The sequence below is a fragment of the Camelus dromedarius genome, chromosome 6 (genome assembly GCF_036321535.1).
Source record: "Camelus dromedarius isolate mCamDro1 chromosome 6, mCamDro1.pat, whole genome shotgun sequence".
NCBI lineage: Eukaryota > Metazoa > Chordata > Mammalia > Artiodactyla > Camelidae > Camelus > Camelus dromedarius.
Window position 1 is genome coordinate 11,110,682 of NC_087441.1, and position 22,473 is coordinate 11,133,154.

The 22,473-nt window shown below is 37.4% G+C and overlaps 1 protein-coding gene across 12 annotated transcripts in view; it reads right to left on the minus strand.

The window, feature by feature from the left end:
- Positions 1-21,583, minus strand: part of SCAF8 (SR-related CTD associated factor 8) — a 200,033-nt gene extending 178,450 nt beyond the window's left edge. For 9 of the 12 annotated variants that reach the window (XR_010381211.1, XR_010381210.1, XR_010381209.1 and 6 more), the window contains exons 1-2: positions 21,064-21,438; positions 15,475-15,537 (exon numbers count right to left, since the gene is read on the minus strand). Coding sequence is in view for 8 of the 12 variants with exons in the window: in XM_031456601.2 (XP_031312461.1) it covers positions 15,475-15,537; positions 21,064-21,093 (93 nt within the window). In the remaining 4 variants the exon portion in view is untranslated. Of the gene's footprint in view, positions 1-15,474; positions 15,538-21,063 lie in introns of all 12 variants that reach the window. The other 3 variants (XM_064486549.1, XM_064486548.1, XM_031456603.2) reach the window with 3 other exon arrangements.
- Positions 21,584-22,473: the final 890 nt, after the last annotated feature.

Sequence of the window (22,473 nt, forward strand, 5' to 3'; positions counted from 1 at the left end):
ACATAAATAATTAACCTTTTATATTACTAAGGAGACTATCCCATTTTTCAAGCATGGAGGATTTCTAAGGTTAATATTACAGCGTTGAATACTTTCAAAAAGGAAGCTATTTTAGAATCTAAATTACAGTTTAAAACTGTGTTAGTAACAAAGAAAAACTGCATCAACTCTCCTCCCAAAAAACTACCATTTAAAGAACTAAATTTAGACCACAAAAACTTATTTGCATGGTCCTTTAATTCAACACCCAAATTTATATAACCTCTCCAAGTCCCTGGAATAAAGGGGGTTAAAAAATACTCTTCAAAAAAGTATACAGGAGTTATAGTCAGCCAGGATGGAGAAAGTTACCTATAACCCTTCCCTCCCACTGATTTCAAGTAAATACTACAGACTAAATACAAGAAGTTAACTACCTGAGGACCCTGAAAAGGAGAACACAAAACCGACTGGAGTCAAACATGAATAATGACCAGTTACAGGGGGCAGGGAGCTATGTGTGGATGTTAAGGTAAATTTCGCAGTGTTCTGTGTTCCTCTGCTATCTCCCAGCTTTGATTTCAGAGCTGGCATTATCAAACAGTGTAGTCAGTACTAGAATCAAAAATACGAGGGGAAACTCTTTGTACGGCCAGAAGGCTAGGTAAAAGGACTCTTCCATGCTACTGCGGAGGAGAAGGTGGGGGGAAAACCTCCTTCCCCCACTCCTTTTTCCTTCTTGGCCCTGCTAAGGGTTAAAGGGCAGCTAGTGCTGTCACCCCAGCACCAAAACCCCAAGAGAAAAGCCACCTCCAGACTTAGGAAAAGGGCCTCTACTATCTACAAGGTACCATTTTCTTCTCTCTCCTGCCACTTCACCTCTAAAGGCTAAACCTGGACAGAAGTTTTACTTTTTGGCCAGAGAACAGGGGAAAAGATGCCCTGGGCTCTGAAGAGAGTACTGGAATCCCAGAGAAAGCCAGAGGAGAGGAGCCCCTAATTCTGTGTGTCAACTAACTTAAGTCCTTGGCTCGTCCTAAAATTGTGCCTGTGTGAACAGACCCAAAGAGGCCCAGCAAAGGCTCTGAGAACTAATATCTGTGTAAATCACTACCCATACCCAGATAACAACTGAGTGGCACATGTGTTAGGCACACCTAAACAGCAGAAGAAATGCTTTGAAAACTGAACTGACACTGCAACCACCTAAAAAGGCAAAGCAGAGCTTGCATCCTGAACCAAACCAAGCTGAATGCCTGCTAAACAAAAATCAACATTCTTCAGAGGATTTTAATGACATGCTATAATACAACATTGAAAATGTCCAGTAAATGAACCATTTAGTTGACTTATCAACACACACACACACACACACACTCTCTCTCTCTCTCTCCCTCTCCCTCTCTCCCTCTCTCCCTCTCCCGCTCCCTCTCTCTCTACTAGAAAATCTGTCCACACTGGTCAAGGGACAAAATAATCAACAGATGCTAACCCCAAGATGATGCTGATGTGGAAATTATCAAACACTTTAAAGAAGTTATAATCATTCTAAAATGAGGTAAAGGAGAAAACTCTTGAAACAAATGCAAAGATAGATGTTTTTAGCACAGAATGAAAACTACAAGAAGGAACCAAATGGAAATTTCAGAACTGAAAAATACGGTAACTGGAAGAAAAAAGTAGTATGGCACTACATACAAGAGCTATACATTTTTACCAGTGACTTTATATATTTTAAGAAGCAAAAGGCCATAATCATGATTATTTTTACATCAACATTTTATATTACAGTTTAAAAAAATTACCAGGAAGAGATTTAGTAAATTATACTAAAAGACAGAAAATTAACTTAATATACACATTATTAATGCAGAAATATGAAAATATCTAATAAGGCACAGGAAAATATAAAATATCTGCAATAATTACAACTTTATAAATGTAAGAACTAAATGCAAAAACAAGACCAGGAAAAATGTTCAGAAAAATGTCTGTTATAACAACTGAATATAATTTACTAGGCATAGACAATTTTCTTAAAAGTAAAAAGAAAAAAGTCCTATCACACATTTCTTTTCTTTTTTCCACATCATTCCTTCCATTTTAGAATAGTCTTTCACTTTTCTTCAAATCATAATTTAACTAACCCACTGGATGAAAACCTTCTCAAGGTTAAGTCTAAACTAATTTAAGTAAAACAGAACAAAATAGAAAATAATAAAATACACTGACTAATCCTAGGTGAAATTTTTGTTTCTGTTATATTTGCATATGTGACCACTGGCTCATGACACAAATGATATTTCTTATTGTAGATTATGGCAAAAAAAAAAAAATTTGAGAGACACTGCTCCAGCCCACAGTCCTACGTAGAAGGTAACACTAAAAATTCATTACAAGGAAAGTAAAACATGATGAAATTCTCTGGATAATTCTGCTTGCCAAAGGCTGAGTCTGAAGTGCAATCTTTGCTTCGCTTCTTTTAAAAGAAGATTAGCATATACCCAGAGATGCAAAAGACATGCAAGTATAAAGCTCAGATTTTTTCCCTCTAGTTGTAATCAGAAGAAAGGGAAAGGGAGTAATTTCACACCTAAAATCACACGCCACCAGTGGTGTATTTACGTACGTGTGTACATGTGTGTAGAAGACAGACATAGGTCTTCCTCCTCCTGTAACTGTCATACACTCTGCTTATTATCTTCATAGCAATCTAATCACGATGTAAAATAGTTTTGCTCATAATTTGTTTTGTTTAGTCTATTTCAGTATCTCTCTATTCATCCATCCACTTTGGAAAATACTGACATTACACACTATAAACCCTCAATAAACAGTTACCAATATCAGTGTCTTTTATTCATATCCTCTATAACGCCTAAAACAGTTCCTTGAACATGTTAATTACTCAAATATAAGCTGACTTAACTTTGAGAAATTAGCTTACTGGGTTCCAAACATAACCAGGTAACCAAATACAAGACAGAAAAATAAATTTATCCAGCTTCTTCATATCTAAATTCACTTGAATGCAACATATTTATTTTGCTCAAACTAGAATGCCAAAGCTGGGGTGATGATATACTTTCTCCCCTCCCCCCCAAACTTTTTTGGGGGGGAAGGGAGATTAGATTTTTTTAAATGGAGGTACTCGGGATTGAACTCAGGACCTTATGCATGCTAAGTATCTGCTTTACCACTGAGCATAACCTTCCTACTCAAGTTTACTTTTAATAGCCTTTGCAACTCTGTTTCTATAATCCTATGCCAATATTCATGGAAATAAAGATTTCAAAGCAGCAGAATGCCTCATTCTGAAATAATTCCCAATATAATTTATAATTGCTGTATAATAATCATCCTTGTATACTTATTTTCAAATAAGCACTTATATTGATCTCAGATCAATGAAGTTTTATTTTCAAGGTAAAACCGACTGAAAACAAAGAACTGAGAAATACAAAGCCAAATTCAACTGATTAACAGGTCAGTGGTGACTTAAATCAAATCAAACCACCATTCATTAAATAGTTACTGCAGATAAGCACAATATATTAAGCCCTTCAAGAGATAAAAGATAACATTAAGACCTTCACCTCAACTATCAGTCTACTGAGGTGGAAGGGGAAGGGCACAGTCATACCACTATTATAATATACTGGATTCTTAGTATTCTGAGATTTACCATTGTCAACTTCGGCAATTCACTGATGATCCCAAAGGTCTCTAAAGTGTGATCACACATAGTTTTTGTGGAGACACTAATTTGAAGTGTGTATATTAAAAAGCTGGTGTATGGGGAAACAATTTGCTTAACCATTTGTGACTGAGCATCTTTGTTTTTCTCCCCTCATGTTCCCACATGCATTTATCAGAGGAATAATATACCAAAGTGGTATTTAAAAATTTGGAAAACCATGAGGACCTTAAGACTTTGCCTCAGGAAAACAAGAACACAGTGCATAATTTAGTGCCAAAATAAAAAGTGCTACTGAGGAAAGTATTCAGACAAATGAAATGTAATTAGAAACAACAAATAAAAGGTTTAATAAAAAAAATGGGGGAGGGAGGGTAGAGCTCAGTGGTAGAGTGTGAGCTTAGCATGCATGAGGCCCTGCGTTCAATCCCCACTACCTTCATTAATAAATAAATAAACCTAATTACCTCCCCCTGCCAAAAAAACAAAGAAAATGGAAGCCAAATGGACCGATTGGAAAAAAAAGAGCATTCCTGTTACAGCTATGATTCTGCTTCTATGCTATTTACTTACATAGAATACTCATCAATAAATCTCTTGACAAAAAGCAATTTTCAAAACGTATTAAAGAAGTGGCTATTTCCTAATGCATTAAAATGCATTAAAATCTCAACAGACTGCTGTGCTTTCCCACTAGAGAATCAATGAGCACCAAAAACAAGACACAAAGATGGGAATATATAGTGCCCAGCTTTGCACATAATAAATCCTCTCATTTCATAGTACTTGTGACTATGCAATGTACATAGAATATTTATATATTTACGTATAAATATTTATAAATAACTTATTTACAAAATAGTCTTACAAAAAGCCTTAAATCCACAGTTGAAAGCAAAGGTAATCTGAAAGGTTTTTCAAAGTACAAAGTGATTCAAAGAAAACAGTTGTTTGTAATCTAGTAAAAGTTAATCCAGTAATCTAAAAAAAAAATTAGCTTTACTTTGTGAATTTCAGAGAAAAGAGAATAAATTAAGAGCCAATTAAAACCTGACTATAACAAACCAAAGGGGAAGTGACGAGGGCATGGACTAAAGTATTCATACTAAGAAAAAAAGGGAAGTGAGGGATTCAAACATACTTTTAAAAACAATTCATTGGATTTCATGACTGAAAAGATACAAATAAAAAAAAAAAGCAGCTACAAAAAATCCAAGTTTTCAAATATGAGTGTTTGAGAACATAACTTACTACTGACATAAAGAGGGAGTCTAAAAGTAAGTTTTTAGAAGAAAGACAAGTTTAGGTTGGGGTGATAACAATTACCATTGCACGTGCACACGTATACGTAATACCTAGAAGATAAGACTGAATCCCAGAAGGAAAAAAAAAACAGTCTTCCCTGAAAAGGTAATAGGTGAAGAAATGAAGAATAAATATTGAAGACTAAATATCAGAGGGAGAGTAAGCAGACCAAAAGCCTACCAGACCTTAGGGTAAAATCATTTCAGGAAAAAGAGCAACAAATGAAAAGATTTAAAAAAGAGACAGGCAATAGCACAATAAAGGAGAAAAATAAAAATAAGTACTACTTCTCATCTGCATGGCACTCTGTCACCTATTAAGCAGTATCACACAAGCTCTATCACTTTTACTTTCAGAATGGCCCAATAAGATGGGTATTTATTACTGTCATTTTATAGATACATAAACTTTGGGTAAATAACCTAACTACATTTAAACTGGTATTAAGCTACAGAACCATGTCTCAAACCCAGTTCTTCTGGCTATCCCAACAGTTTCCAAAACAAAGCAAAGCCCATCAGCCAGCATCCAACTAAGCATACACAACTGAGTCACTGTTTAAGATGGTGACGACTGTGGAGACACACGGAGTGACAGCGTCAACCTAACTAGTAACCCCGGCGAGTTCAAGGCAACAGATCATGAAGCTCATACGTCTACTGCTTAAATAACAGCTAAATAAGTCTCATTTAAACGTGAAATTTAAGCAGTAAGTTTTAAGTCTTCCAACCCTTAGCAAGGTGGCTCACTTTCTCTAAAGGATTTAATTCAAATATCACTAAAACAGACCAACACCATCTTTCTCCCAAAAGCTAAGACACATAGTATTTTGAGTTTGGGGGAAATATCACAAAACTAACAAGGTAATATTGTGAAAAATTCCAAATATTGAAAACCTTCATTCATTGCACACTATCCACCTACTGTTCTCTTAAGAGATAATCACGGCTAAGAGGCTTGGTAAGCTACTTTTCAGAATTTTCTATTTGCATCTGTATGTGTGTATACATATACAAAAAACATAAATGTGTACATGTACATATGTGATACACATATATTAAATATATTCTGGTGCAAAATTAAACTCCTAATAACTTTAAAACTGATTCTCCTAAAAGCCGTGCTGGATTTAGTACAATACTGAAATTCTTATCAGTGATGACCAATAATATTGGTCCAAACTATATCATGGTCTGTATTTTGTTACTGCCTGCTACTCAAAAGTTTTGTTGGACTAGTCCTCCAACTTGGAAAATATGCTGAATATAATCTAGCACTTTCTTTATAGCTCATATTCTCCAAAATTTTTACCCATTATTAAAATGTTATAATATGAAAATACTTTCCAGGGCAACAAAGATATCCACAATGACACTAAATGTTCCCAGTTGCAGCTTTAAGAAAGAAAACTACTTTTCTTAGTATTCTTTAGTTATCGCTAGAAAACTAAGACTATTAGAACTAGCATTCTTTACCTTTCCAAGACTTTATAAAATTATCTTACAACTTCATATATTCAAACCAACTTCTCTGAATATTTAAAATTTTATTTAAACCAACTTTTTTGAATAATCCCAAACCAGCCAATAGTTTAAATATTTGAACCAATTCAGACAGGTAATCAGGGAAGGTATCATTATCCCTATTTTTAAAATGAGTAAATTGAAGCTAAGAAAAATTAATTAGAAAACTTATTAATTAGGGCTAATACCTAAGAGAATTTTATAATCACACTTTAAATGGTAAAACTATCTCCCTCCTTGCCACCTGTAACCTATCACAACTTACTCTGAAATCATCCATATTAATTTTGTAGCCTTGTCATGCTTTAAAATACATGGACCAGGAGCTTTCTAAACAGTAGTCTAAAGAGAGCAGTTACAAGGAGCCATCGTTATTAAAATGAAAATGAGAAACATGCTAAGGATACAGGCTTGTAAAGTAACTGTACCCCTCCTCCTACAAAGAAAGTACAAGATACGATACTCAAAGGCCTTTTTTTACTTTTCCACAGAGGGCTGGGTTGCTAGAAAGCTGCTGGCTAAGTGGGCGTTACTGTGTAATACTCCCTTGCCAAGGAATGCACGTCCCCTACGGCGCCCTGCTTTGGGAGCAGGAAAGCAGCAGTCCAGGAGTCTGTTCCTTATCTTGGTATAGGGTTAGCACAAAGTGCTAATAATTTACAAAGAATCACCAATTCCCACTCCTCCTCCACCTACAACACACATAAACACTACCAAAATCTCACTCAAAAAATCATACTGAAAAAGTAGGAACAATGAACTGAGACACAGAGAGCAGAAATTTCTTCTAATTTGGCCGCTAACTGCGTGCCTCCAATAAACTGTGATTCTTAACAAGTTTTGTCATCTTGGGGTCTTGATTCTTCATCCATAAAATGTGTCTGTTAAATGATATACTATCACAACCCTTTCAGTTCTAAAATTTGTAATTTCTGGAAATCAAGTTTAAGCATTAACAAGGAAATAAACAAGGAACCCACTCATATAACTACAAATTCATAACGTGACTGTAATGGTCTTTGGCTACCCCTTTCTAATATCAAAGAGAACAGAAATGATTCTCCATAGGAGAAAACAAAATATATAAATATAAACAAACAGGTACATATATAAAAATAACTCTTCAGTTTAAATTTTCCCTGAGATCCAAACAACCCACCTTCCTTTAATTTCAGTTCTTTTCTATGTCTTTTGTAACATCAAAAAAGATGTGAATTTTACCTCCTCTTAATTTTAGAAGTACTAAATAATTTTAGTAAGCAACTTCATAATCGTGAAATGTCCAAAACGAAAACAAGAGAAAGAATAATTCATTTGTAAATCCTCTTCATTACTAACTATATTAGCTGGAGTTTCTCGAATAAATATGGGTTTTATTTCTACTAATAGACTTTAAATTAGCCACAATTCCATGTTTACAATAAACTGGTTAATATAGACAGAGTTCAGATAAAGAATTATATGACTAAGAGGAGCTAGTGAAGTGCTCAATGAAATGAGTAGGCTCAATGTTAAAAATTTTAATAAAATTTCATTAAACAATTTAATCTTTACTTTTATTCAGAGACCCATTCAAACTTACTACTTAAATTTTAATTGCATTTAAGAACATCTAGTTGTATAAGCAGAATTTAAAAATGAAGCAAATTCCAAGCAAAGTTGCTTTAAAATGTCCTTATATTCACAAATACATTTATCTAAAACAACCACCAAACTGAGGAAGATGAAAGATTCTACAAGATTTTTGCTCTAAGCCTTTTTCTCCTCTTTCTCTAAATCATCTCCCTGGATAACTATACCCTTTCCAAATCTCCATCATTAGCCTATTCTCTCCAAGTGCCTGATCCATATCCAGCCAGTTAATTCCACTTTGATGTCCCCTAGACACCAAATCTTCACAGTGTATGAAGCTACTACTATATTCAACAAATCAGTAACAGTGTCTTTGGGTGGTTGAGATATGGGTGATTTCAATCCTCCTTCCATATTCTTTTATTCTAGGTGGAAAAATGATCCCTCATCCAACCCAACCCACCAAATTATTGTTCCCCTCAAGTTTTTGGCTCCTCCTGATTGCCCTACTAGTGACTGGTGCCACATCATTTTATCTACCTTGTCACTTAGCCGAAGCCCTGGCACCACCCTCTCCTTTATGTCCAGCTTCCTATTATTAAATTTATTTTGTATTCATCTAGTCGTCTTCTCCCCATTATTACTGTAGTTGAGCTCATCTTCTCTGTATTAATTTAACCTTCCTTCCCCCAATCTCATCCCTCTGTTGCCCTGCCCTCTTCCACAAAGATACTAATCTCTCTAAAACACAAATTTAGAACTTATGCTTTTATTTAAAACCCTTCAGTCTCCATTCCATTTTGATTAAAAGTGAGGTCTTGTGCATAGTGTACAAAGACCCTTCATCAGATGATCCTTGCCTAATCCTCCAGCACTCTACCCAACCCCATGCCTTACCCAAAGTTGCCCTGTCCTTGAAAATGATCTTTATTCTCTGCCTCACACAATGTCTCCTCCCTCATACTGTGTACACATGATATAATCAGAACAGTGCACAGTCTACATCACTACTTCATCATAGTCTCCATCACATGACCTTCCTACTCTATGTGGTAATCCATTCCCAACCTCACCCTTATTAAAATATGAGAAAAAGGATGAAGGTATCTGATTAACACTGGTAACCACCCTGCAGAGTACGATGCCTGATGGATGGCAAACATGCATAAATAGCAACGTTCAAAGGGCCAGCAACTACTTTTCTAGCATTCTTTCCAACCAATAGCTGTGATTACATTAAAACCTCCATGGGCTAATATCACATTCTAGCAATTTGAAAACTGTACAGTAATTTAAATAGGATGAAAAGATTGTCTCACAATCTTGAAGGACTAGCAAAATAAAGGAAGCACTCATAGAATTATTTGGAATCACTCATTGTTACAGCTCTCAGAGGTCTGAGATAGCTAATCCTTTGATTTTGCAAGTAAATCAAAACACTGAATTAGGAAATTTTGTACTAGGAATGATGTGGGCAGCCTCTGGCCGACTCCTTTAGGATATCAATCCTCTTCAGCTGAGTTGGTCATATGTCTTGTGCTTGTAACTGTCACCAAAGCAGAGATAGGCCTCTAAAAAGGGTTCCAAGTTCCCTGATAGAATGGGAAGAATTTGGAAAATTCTGCCCAATAAGAGGAACTGCTATAAAAATAAAAACCACTTTTCTTGGTGTTAAAAAAAAAAGCCAAATATGTTAATAATCCCTACAAAAGCAGTCATTCATATCTCAATAAAGCATTTTTAAAAAATGCTTACTGGTTTATTAAATGCTTACTAAAAAAACTATTCAAAGAGATGAGTCATTTCAGCAACAAACATAACATGGTAAAAACTCATTTTGATGATTTTTACTCAAAGGTGCTGCTACTTAACCAGACACAAGACAGCCTGCACATCATTTCTGAGCTTTTATCCAGTAAACGAGTATTAGCATTATTAGGAGACCTTTCCCCTATTTCAAGAAACCTACACAAGCAACTACTTTCATGGTGGTCCTTAACTTTGGGTAGTACTTTAAAATCATTCCTATTTATTCATTAAAGCACTAAAAGAAGATTAGCTGAATTACTGCTATGTACATTCCTGACCAGTACATTTGAGAGATAAGTACATGCATATTATAGAACACAGGTCTGGCTTCTGCGTCCAATTAATGAGGTTTTACTTCTCTCCCTTCAGTGAATTAGTGAAGCTACACAATGAAGTATCATGAATGGGAGATGGGAAGAAATGAGCCAGGTCTTTAAAAGTTTGCTCCCTTTGCTGCATTTTTTAAATCAAATTTTTAAGAAAGAATGCTTGTTCTGAAGCAATTGATACAAAAAAACTTTTAGTAGATCAAATATCACCAACTATGGAAAAAAAGAAAGAAACATGCGGGGGGCAGTGTACAGCTCAGAGGTAGTGTGTATGAGGACCTAAATTCAATCCCCAGTACCTCCAATAAATAAACAAACCTAATTACCTCCCCACAAAATTTAAAAAAAGAAAGAAAGAAACATGCATTTCCAGTACACACCCACATGCAAAAACTGAATGTAAAGTCCATGAGGGCGGAGATATGGGAGGAGGGCCCCCTGTTTTTCTCTAGAGCCTAGACTAGCATCTGCACATCTACATGTGGTGGCAGGTGCTCAAAAAACATGTCGAATAAATGTTTTCACTAAGGCAGCCTTTTAAGTTTTTCATTTGTTTTTAATGTTAAAATAAGGCTTATAAAGCCTATAAGGAACGTATCTTCCTGTTCACTTATAATTATGATTTCTAAGTAGTATGCCATTAATCAAGTTCTCAGGTTTCAGAGTGCAGCGTAGCCAGGAAAGTATGGCCCAAGGCCTATTTTTGTAGGCCCTCAAGTCAAGAATGATTTTACATTTTAAAAGAACTGTGGAAAACCAACAAGATTATGTAAAAGAGACCTTAAGAGGCCTACAAAACCTAATATTTACCACCTGGCCCTTGTAAATGGATATTTCATTCAAAACAGAATGAAAGTTTTTTGAATACACACTTTTGCCTATGAATTGAATCTGCACTATTAGGAACACAGAATATGTGCTTTTACCTAAGGATCTTCCCCATATCTAAACCTCTAAATTTTGCTCATTTGATTTGAAGAATGTTAAGGAAATGGTTTTTTGTTTCTTTTTTCCCCCCACCAGAGCCTAAGTGGTTATAATGCTGAAGCAAGCTAATGAGGAGGATTATAGTTAATTTATGTTTAATATTTTACATATTTAAAAAAATAACAATAATGGATGGAGGAAAAAGCAAAATGGAATACATACAGGGGAAAAAAAATGAACCTAAATATATTTCAAGGGAATAGCAAAACTATATTAAGGGCAAAAAAAAAAAAACAAGCAATGTTTGAACACAGCATTTTGACTATATAACCTCAGGCTAAACAAAAAATGAACTATAAACAACTATTATAATTCTAGTTAATAGGTTTGTTTTCACAGACATATGGCTTAGAAATTCTGAAACTACTTTCTGTGTATTTTAGGATTGATCCAACCATAAGTAAATATACTGCAGATAACGGGAACTACTTTTGTCACTGTCAGAGAAAGGAACTATAGGTTTGGAAACAGGAAGGCTAGAATGAACCCTACAGTACTGGACTCTACTGGAGATATCAGGATGAACCCATAGCTTTTAGATAGGCAGATAGGTAAAAAAAAAAACATTAAAAATTGTGTATAGAGGGGAAGGGTACAGCTCAGTGGTAGAGCGTATTCTTAACATGCATGAGGTCCTGGGTTCAATTCCCAGTACCTACATTAAAATAAATAAATAAACTTAGTTACCTTCTCTATCAAAAATCAAAAAAAAATTTTAATGATTTTAAAAATTGTGTATATGTACATATAAGCATGTTCACACATACATAAAATTTCTAGCTCAATCTGCTAGTAGATAACCACTAGAAGAAAGCAGTGTTCTTTGGAAAAAAGAGATTCCAGAGCTGGGGTGGGAATATCTTATTATACAAGAAAGTGAGTACTCAAAAAATGACAAGCACAGACACACACAAAAAGACAAGCACATGTCAAAAGGACACAGGAGACATCCTGAAGGAGTGCAGACATCAAAAGACCCCAATGAATAAAAAAGAATCCTCGAGTTCATACTGACAATGCATAAATATATAAATGGAGAGAAGGAAAAGCTCTTACAGAATACCAGTAATAAATAAATAAACAAAAGACTTAGAAAACCACCATCTGACAACCATCTTAGTCTGATTTAAGCAAGAACTAACTGGATGCTAAAAAAAAAAAAAAAAAAGTGAAAGTTTGATGAGTAACAAGCTATACATAGTTTCAAAAATACTCCCCCATAAGATACTTGTTACAAAGGGAAAAATAGTAATTTTACAATGGAGAAACTTTGTAGAAAAAAATTAACATTCCAATTAATGGGATAAACAAACACCATGTGCGTCCTAAGAACACAGTATCACTTCTGGATTATTCCTGCCAAAAACACATAACCTGAAACTAATCATGAAGCAACAGCAGACAAATCCATATTGAGGGAATTCTAAAAATAATTGGCCTATTCTCATCAATCATCAAAGGTCATAAAAGATGAAGAATAATAATCAACTGCTCCAATTAAAGGACATTAGCGAGACAAGACAAGTGAACACAAGGTGCAATGCAGGATTTACTCTTTCTATTCAGGACGTTAAGGGTACAATGAGTGAAATCTGAAAGAGGTCTGCAGACAACTGCATTATAGCAAAATCAATTTCTTGATTTCGATAATTGTACTATGGTTACACAAGAGAATGTCCTTGTTTTCAGAAAACACAGTTACATTTGGAAGTAAAAGGCATCATTAATTGCAATTTACTCTCCAAATGTTCAGGAAAAAAAGTCTACGTATGTTCATATGCATGTAAAGAAAGAGAATTAAGAAAGCAGATATGATTAAGTAATTAGAAAGAGGAATCAGGATGAAGTGTACACAAAAGTTCTTTATCATTCTTGCAACTTTTCTGTAAATCTAAAGTTGTAAAAATAAAGTTTAAAAAGTGGGAAAAAATAATTTATATTTGGATATTACACCAGCAAAAAGAAGTATGAAAAATCAAGTGATTTACACAGCAGTTAAGAAAGACATCTCAAGGGTCCTTCTAGTCTCAGCTCTAAGGCTTAAGCCGCATTTCCTCAGTAAAATCACAATGGTAGGTCTCGGTTTCCTTGTCTATAAAATGAGGATAGCACCTACCCAACTTTTCTCACAAGTTTATCCTAAAGATCCACAGAAACATAATGGCTGGGAAAGAGGGGCAGAGTACGAAACACCATATATTATAAATCGGCTCACTTTTAACAATGTTTGGTAAATAAAAAGTACTTCAAAATTACACAAGCCAGACATTTTTTTTTTTTCATCACAGCAAGCAGCTGTTTTAGAAACTAGACATTTGCTATGTTTTTGGTTTGGAAGTTTTTTAACTTTTGCAACATTCTTTTTACCATTTCAATAAATTCAAATACCTGTATCTTTTTTTAACCATAAAACTTTATTGTATCAAAAATATTACTAAATTAAAGAAAGCCATTAACCAGGACTTTGTCAGTCTTTTTTTTTTTTTTTTTAATTAAGATACAGCTGATATATAACACTGTGTTAGTTTCAAGAGTACTGGTTGATCTTTTAGATACTGTGACCCAGAGTAAAATGACCATTATGTCATTTCCTAAGTTTCCAATATCATAAAATACATGATCCAAACTTTTCATCTTTCATTCACAAACTGCTAAAATTAGCCCTAAAGATTCAAATCAAATTCAGAAAATAAGTGTTTAGAGATGAGAGAGACTGGTACCAAAGTTTTCTCATGTACTTATTAAATCAAGGAAGTTTGTTTTAAAAATAAAAATACTTATTTATTTATCCTCCAAATTCATAATGATTTGGTCACCACATAAAAGTATTTTTTAATCGTTTGTGTGTAGAAACTAATTAATACCTCACTGACAAAAGAAAACATCCTTAAAGCTATAGTCTATAAAAAGTTACGATTCCGGAATGCCAAATGGAGATTTAATACATGATAGGCAAGCTGGTGCAAAATAAAACGAAATAGCTCAACTTACTCTCCCATTGCTGAAAACGTAAGATTACATTCTTGTTTAAGGAAGTCTACTTGCTCAATCTGTATTTTAAACAATAGATGAGCAATCTGGACTCTGTAAAGGCAACATGTTGAGAGCAGACCAGGCAGAACTGAGCCTGGAGAGAATGCTGCAACCAACCCAGTCCCTGGTGAAGAAGCAATCCCAGAGCCAGTAAAGCCTGCCCAGCCTCACTAGCACTGCACACAAATCTAATAAGGGGAACGAAAACGGACTACAAGAACATAAGCTCCAAGAAGATATGCTTTTGCCTGTCTCGTTTACCACGGTACCCAGCAGACAGAAAAACGTCTGGTACATGGTAAGCATTCATTAAATACTGGTTAAATGAATGAACAAATGAATGATGGAATAAAATCCTAGGTCTTTCAAACAAAGAATATAAATTATACGAAGTTGCAGAATTATTTTAAAAACAAATTTGGCATACGTTAACTTAATAGCCATAAACGGTCTTTAAAAACATGAACAAATAATCTGTATTCCTCATTGTGACTAAAAACAGTAATGTCTAAGTTCCTAATGTGTTTCCTGACCTACAATAGATACCATAACATATTTACATACCCTTCCTTGAGTTTAAAATATGGTGTATCAGAAACTCTGGTAAAGCAGAATTAGAAAGACAAAATAAATGCACAAAATCAAAATCAGAAGACCAAATACATTGCATTTACCATCAAACTTGAGATAGAACTGACAAGATATCAGAGGCTATAGAAACATTTCTCACCAGCATTTATGTCTCATAATAGTAACCCTACCAAAATCTGCTCCTCTATAATTAGAAAAGCAAAAGTTTGATTTAGCTTTTTTTGTTTCTCCACTACTACAGCATAGTATCAATGATCTGTTGTCATCTTATAGTTTGAAGAACTTCCTCAAAATACAAGATGTATTTTATTTCCAAACATCAAATTTAGAGATATGCAACTTACTCATATTAAATAATATTTCTTCTACAAAAATTACATGGAGCAGAATTTAAGTAAATACAACAAGAGTTTAGATATGATTCATGTTCACTACTAAGCACAATAACTTTTTTTCACTTAACCTATTTTTGTGAAGAAATTCAACTTATTCCCTACATGTTCTCTTTAAGATTACTAACATATTCTAAGTGACAAACTTTATTCTAATTTCCAAGTACTTCCCGTACAATCAAGACATCATTTCACTACCAACTTAAGCCTAATTATTTTCCCAAGGGCCTGCCTTATGTGGGTTATAATCATCTTACTATGCTTCTTGTGTCCATGCTGCTGGAAAAGCAGTCTGTACAAGCAGGAGTAGAGGCACAATCCTGAGAGAGAGGAGCAGAGAAAGATGTTGAGAAAATAAAACCATATAAAATGAGCTCACGTAAGAGTTCAGGAGCTCAGCCAGTGTTCAAGGTCAAGGTTGATTATATTCTCTCATAACATTATGACTTAGAAGTTGTCCAATAACAGCAAAACTGGCCCTAGAAAGAGATATCTAAAATTCCATGTACAAGTAGCAGTATCAGCACTAATTCTAAGCCAACTATACTCCTAAAAAAAAGGAGCAAATGATCATGAAATATTTAGAAGACTGGGGAATACGGATGTCCCCTCAATGTTGATCAAAATTACCATAACAAACTCAATGCTAGCCTAGAATAAAATGATTGAAATATATATATGTATAAATATATATATCTTGTGAATTTCAATGCTGCCAAAAATTTTTATATTTAATCTTGAATGATTAAGACTAAAACATTCTGAAATTATACAGTCCCCAAAATGATTACTATCAGTCTCAATTATCCTTGTATTCTAATTTTTTACTTATTAGTTAAAAACAACTTTTACCATATGTTGTTTTAAAATGAAAAATAAAGCAAAAAAGATTTGAAAATACTATAATTATAATATAAAACTTAGGATGGATTTAAACTGGAACTTTCAATGGAATAGTCCCTTCCCTACTCTCCCCTTAGTAAGAAGTGATAACCATAAACAAACCAGAGTTTTGATTTAAAATTTCTCACTTAATTTCCTATACTCCTACAGTGCCATAAAATGACCTTCAAAATAATGCTTATACATACTAAGTCCTCCTAAATATTAACTTTTACTTAATCAAAGAATCCTCCAACTAACAGGGAATCTAAATACCATCTCAGAACAGTCATTTATTTTACAGAGGAGAAAACCATCGTCCAGAAACTTTACCTGCCTTGGTCCAGGTCATTCAGCTACCTAGTATATCATTCATCCACCCATTCAAGAAATCTTTATTTTGCATATACTATGTCCTAAGGCACTATGCTATGAATCAAGGATATGAAGCAATGAAGTATGTGGCCGCTGCCCTCATGAAACTTATAATCTGGTGGGAAAGACTACTGCTAATTACTTAAAAATGTAGCAATCACCAGAAGGAAAAACACAGAATGTTTAAACACAGCTTAACAGGGGACCTAAATTAGTGATTCTCAACCATGGTCAATTTTGCTCCCCCCCCCCCGACATTTGGTAGTATCGGGAGACATTTCTGGTTGTCACAATAGGGGCATCTAGTGAACAGAGGTCATGGTTGCCACTAAACATCCTGTAATGCACAGGACAGATCCTCACAGCAAATAATTACCCAGCCCAAAATACCAACAGTGCCCAGGCTGAGAAACCCCGATCTAAACCACTGGGTCAGGGAGGGTTCCTTCCTTTATAACACAAAGACTGCTACATCTTTAAGGGATTTTCACAAAGTAGAAACAAAAAAGACAGTCTAATCGTTACAATTAAGCAAAACTCCCACTGGAAAGTTACAACAGGAGAGAATAAGGAGAGACAGATTCCCTGATACATGAAAATGAAAGAAAATTCCCTGAAAATGAAAGAAAAATGCAATGTTTTATAGATGCTTCACATAAATTCCCTTTCCTGAACCACAAAGGTTAAATATAAAAATAAATTTCATATGCTTTTGTGATTCCTGCTACCTTTCCGACCGTTCTCTTCCAAACCATATCTACTACTAGACATCAGTGGGAAGATTATAAAACTTTCTGTAGTCAGGCAAATAAACACTCTGGATACAAAATTGGAATGGAATAAAATAAAGACAGGATTTCACTTCTGATGTGAAAGATACAGCACAGAAGAAAATGCACTAGGTGTTAAAGCGACTGGAAAAGTCTGCATTCTGAAACAGTTTAAAGAGTAAGCCATCTGACTAACCAAAGGATCCTAAGGACAAAAAACACTAAAAATTTAGATATCCTCGAGATGAGTAAAGAATTTATGAATCAAGGTAAATCCTAAAATTTAACTGCAATCATTTTTCTGACATATGTATAACAGATTCTTAGATTTTTCCACGTAAGAGTTCCTATATTACTAAAGGCCCTCTCCAGTTCACTTAGAATTGTCTAAGAAAAGGGTCAGGTACTGCTATTCTTTTTTTTCTTTTCAAAACCCAAAATCCTACCATAATGACCTCCATACAGTGGCATTCTTAAGGCCAGAGTAAAGACACGCAGCTCACATAAAACGGCTGCACTCCCGTACTCAACTGCGACTCTAAAGCACTCCACAGATTTAAACAGGTCGATATGAGACACTTGCCACTGAGGCGAGAACACTAAACCATCACAACAAGTAAATGCCACCAGCTGTGGGCAGCAGCAACTACAATGCCTTGTAATGATAATAATTCTTCTAGAATTAACTGCTCAGGTCAAGCAATGACCCTTAGGGAATCTTATACTCCAGTCTGGACAAATTTCACTATTTCAGAACTGACATTAGTGGTCAAGGGATTAACTTTCATCACAACGCTGATGATTACCTGGAAATTACAGTTTTCCCACAAAACTAGCATGGTGGGCACGTAAATACCAATTCTTGAGCCTCAATCTCATTTAACTCATGATAATTAAGGGGAATTTACCACATAAAGGATCTTCTGACAGGAATCTGAACATGGGGTGGGGAGGTCAAAAAGCCCCTTGAGAAATGGGGAGGCCCATGGGGCAGAAGGACATTCCATCCATGACATATACATATCCTGCATGAGCTCTCACATTCTCATACTAAAACTTATCTACAGTTTGGAAACTAAAAACATATTCTTAACTTTAAAACTTCTGCCACATTCCTGTTTTCAAGCCAATGTTGGCTTGTTTGTTGTTATTGCTGGTTTGGGGGGGGGGTTTGAGGGGGCGGAGAACCAGAGCCTTGAAACACATGAGAATTACCAAGTCATAAAAGCTAAGCATTTCATATTTTAAATACTATGCTTAGAGCTATATTTTGGTGCCGTATAAAGTAAATGGAATTTCTTGACAATTCAAAGTTTCAAAGATAACTTTAAATTTGGCACAGAAGGTTCTTTTGGGCTCAGCCCAAAGATAAACGCCTTTAAAAGCCAAATTCACTATAAGTAAACATTCTAAACATTCTTTCTCCTAACGTCATAACTCAGATACTTTTTATTTCTGCAACAAGGATTCTGTAAGGATTATTTTTATAATCATGCAACACATGATTTAATGGAAAAACATCATTATTGAACTATTTCCTCACTATATACTTATTGAGAAAACAAATTTTACTACATCAGCAAACATTATATTCACAGAAAACATATTCAAAAATCAGGGAAAAAACCTAACAGGATTATGTATTTTGTGTTTACACCAAACAAAAAAAAAAAAAGAAAAGAAAAAGGTATATTGTTATATTCTTCTGAATCTTCTTCAAATGTATTTCCCTTCCTCAACTCTTGTGACTCAGTACTGCTACTATTTTTAAACCAATCCCATTTTTCAAACATGGTGAAGTTTGGGCATATTAGTAAACAAAGGAGTTAAAAGATGTTTTAAGTTCTTTGAAATCCATAAGCGGAAAGGGGAGAGTGCTACACACACTAAAAATGGGAGTATCACTACAAATTCCAAGTTCCTGTAAAGATTAGAGAAAAGAGGTGAAACATCAATCTAACCATGTAGATGTTAGGCCCCTTATCCTTCATGTCAATACTAAAATGAAAAATTGTAACGTTTCTACTCTACTGTGTTTTATTACGACCAACCATAGGGTACCAAAGACTTGTTTATATCTATCATACAGGGATGGCTGGGAATGGAGGACGAAATATATTAGGCACCCTCAAGATAAACAGGAAAGACATCCATCAAAAAAAGGTGGGGTAAATCAAATAACTGCAAGGAAGAGGATTTTTTTTTTAATAATTAAAAAAAAAAACTTTTAACAGTGTATTAGTGATGTAGCACTACATGTAACAAATAAAAAGGCTACATGGAGCTGGTCCCCCGCCCCGCCCCCCCCCCCCCCGCTGAGTTGTGAAACTATTAGCAATAAATTGGAACATACAGTATCCTTACTTCTTATTCCACATTTTAAGGACAATAGAGTATTGAAGGGTGGAACCAAATTTTATAATCTGACCCAAATTATCAGCTATAAATTCATAAAATGGAAAAGATTCCCAAGCCTACTGCTCTAATTTGTATCAAAAAGCAGTAAAAAAAAAAAAAAAGAAAGAAAGAAAAAGAAAAGAAAATACAATATTCAAAAAGAAAATCCTTTAAAAAAAAAAAGTGCTTGCTTTCATATAACCGTGTCACTGCTCTCTACTCTAATATGGATAGTCTAATTCACATGAACGTTATCTAATTTTTAGCCTCTTTGGTAAGCTTCCAAACGCCAATTCTAGAAACAGAGAGAGCGAGAGAAGGGGGGAGGGGAAGGAAAACAAATAAAATTGTAAAATAGCTCTTTAAAGTATTGCCCTGTTCAGATTATCACAGCAATAATACTTTAAAAGGTGCAAAGTTAAAATTCTGTTAATTATACCACTGAATAGAGTATCAGCACTTCCACATCAAAAGCTCATACAATTTATGCTACTCTAGTTAATATCACATTATAATATTTTTCTCTAAGGCTTACAGGTAAGGCTAATTCTGGTTGTGTAGATATGCACTTGCTATGTTTGTTTAACGTTAGCACTAAGGTCTATTCAAGTCGGAGTTTTGAAAGATTTTTATTGCATCGAAACCTGTCCCCCTTCAGACTAGGAAACGCAATAAAATAGTGAAAACTGGACAGCTGCTTGTTAAAAATCTAGTCTTATATATGACATGTGAATGAGCCCGTGGGAAATGCTTCCACAGCATCTTCCTTCTCTCCAAGCACAGCTCTCCCTGCCATTTGTGTCTTTATGTCGTGATGATAAGAGGGGGGAGTGAGAATAGCAGAAACTGCAGAATAAACTCGCCTCCCGATCAACCATCCTCTTAGCGTAAGTCCCGAGGTGGGAGATTACCTAGCAATATCCCAGTTATAAACAAACACTACGTGCAGTGTAATCACGGAGCACCCCTCTAGGTGCTCTTCCTGCACTACCCCAATCAGTGCCTGCCTCATTAAGGACCCGGGGAAGGCCTGGGCAGTGATGTCCGGCCTCCAGTTAAAATCCCGCAGGCCCAGGAAAGAGGTGGGCGGGCCAGGCCTCGGCGGAACTGACCCGGAGACCTGCCGGGAGCCTCCGGGGGAGGGCCCAACCGAGCCTTCCCTCCCACCCCGCAGCCATTCAGTAGGGTGCTGGAGACACCGGAACCTCCCTCCGCCCCGGGCCGGCCCTCCCCCAGCCCTCCCCCCGGAATCGGGGGAGGGGCGCCGGGGCAGAGAAACACCCCTCCCCCACGGGCACCGCTAGGCCGCCGTTCGCCCCACCCTGGAAAGCCCGGACGGGCCCGTGCCCACCCTCCTCGCCGTGGCCTCGTCGCGGGTGGGGGGAGTGGGGGCAGGAGGGGCGGCTAGGCTGCAATACCAACCTCGCTGTTGAAGGTTTTCACGGCCTCCATGTTGTCGGTGCGGAGGTCCGGAGCCCGGCGGCGGAAGAGGCGGCGGCCACTGCACTGGGTGGGGAGAGCGACACGGGGGCGGCGGCGCGGCCGCAAGGACGGGGCGCCGGCGGGAGACCGAGCCGCGGCGACCCCGGGCCGGAGGGGAAGGACAGGCACTGGCGGGGAAGGGCTCCCTCAGGGGCGGCGAGGCCCCGGCATGGCCGCTAGGGCGGGCGCAGCGCCGGTCCGGGGAACAGAGGCTGCCGGGGCGGGTCGGCAGCGCGGGGGAGGGGCTGGGCCGCGGCGCCTTCTCTTCTCCGCCCCGCTCGGTCTCGGGCCTCCACCCTCTAGCCCGGTCCCCTACTCTCTCCACCCCCTTCTTCCTCTTCCTCCGACAGGCTCCTGCTTCACCTCCCCGCCGCTCGGGCCGCAGGGACGAGCAGCGCACGGCGAAGACGGAGGAGGAAGCGCTGGCAGCAGCGGCTGCGGCATCCAATATGGCGGACACGAGTCGGGCCGCGCAGCTCGGAGATCCGCGGCGCCGGCCAGCGCGCCCCCTGGCGACTGGACCGCGCGGGCCCGGGCGGCCGCGCGGAACCATCGAGCGCGCGCCGGCCAGAGCGTCGCCGCCCAGAGGCCCCGCTCCGCTCGGCCCGGGCCCCCGGCGCTTCGCCCCCTCCCCGCGTCCGGCCGCGGCGGGAGCGAGCGCTGCTGTTGGGCGGACCGCTCTTGGGGGGGGGGGGGGCACTGCCAAGCACTTCCCTCAGAAAAACCCAAACGGCCCCACAAAGCGGCCCGTTTGCGCGATAATATCCACGTTTCCATGAATGTTCTTTCCTTGTGGATTGGCCCTTTTCCACGAGGTTTAGTTGCTTTTCAGAACTTTACTGGACAGTGGCCTAAAGGTTAACAGCCGGAAAAGTTCCTACTCAGTCACTTTCTTATTAACTATGTGCCCGAGCATTTTCATAGCGTTGGGAGAAAACGTTAGAAACAAAAGCCCGGATCCGGGTGGGGGCAGGGGGACGAGGGAAGCACGCTTGCAGCCAGCAAGCAGCTCAGTGCAGGAAATGCACGCTGCATAAATCCCGGGGGACTGGCGTGGGCCAGACAATGAGTGCATTTTTCTGCACGGCGGGAAGCGGGTGCCCAGAACGCACAAGATTTGCATAGGTGGAAGGGAACGCATCATTTACGGAAGATGAATTCTAAAGGAATTTTGCCCTAGGTTGTTTTGAGTGTGAATACGATACTCTTACATGATGCAGGAGATGCTGCTAGCAAAATGCCTTCTCTCACTTTGTGCATATACCAAATAGCCCAAAAAATTAAATTAAAAGCGAACATTTTAAGTTGAAAGTTAGGGGTGTTATCACTGAACCCCAATCATTGCTGTCC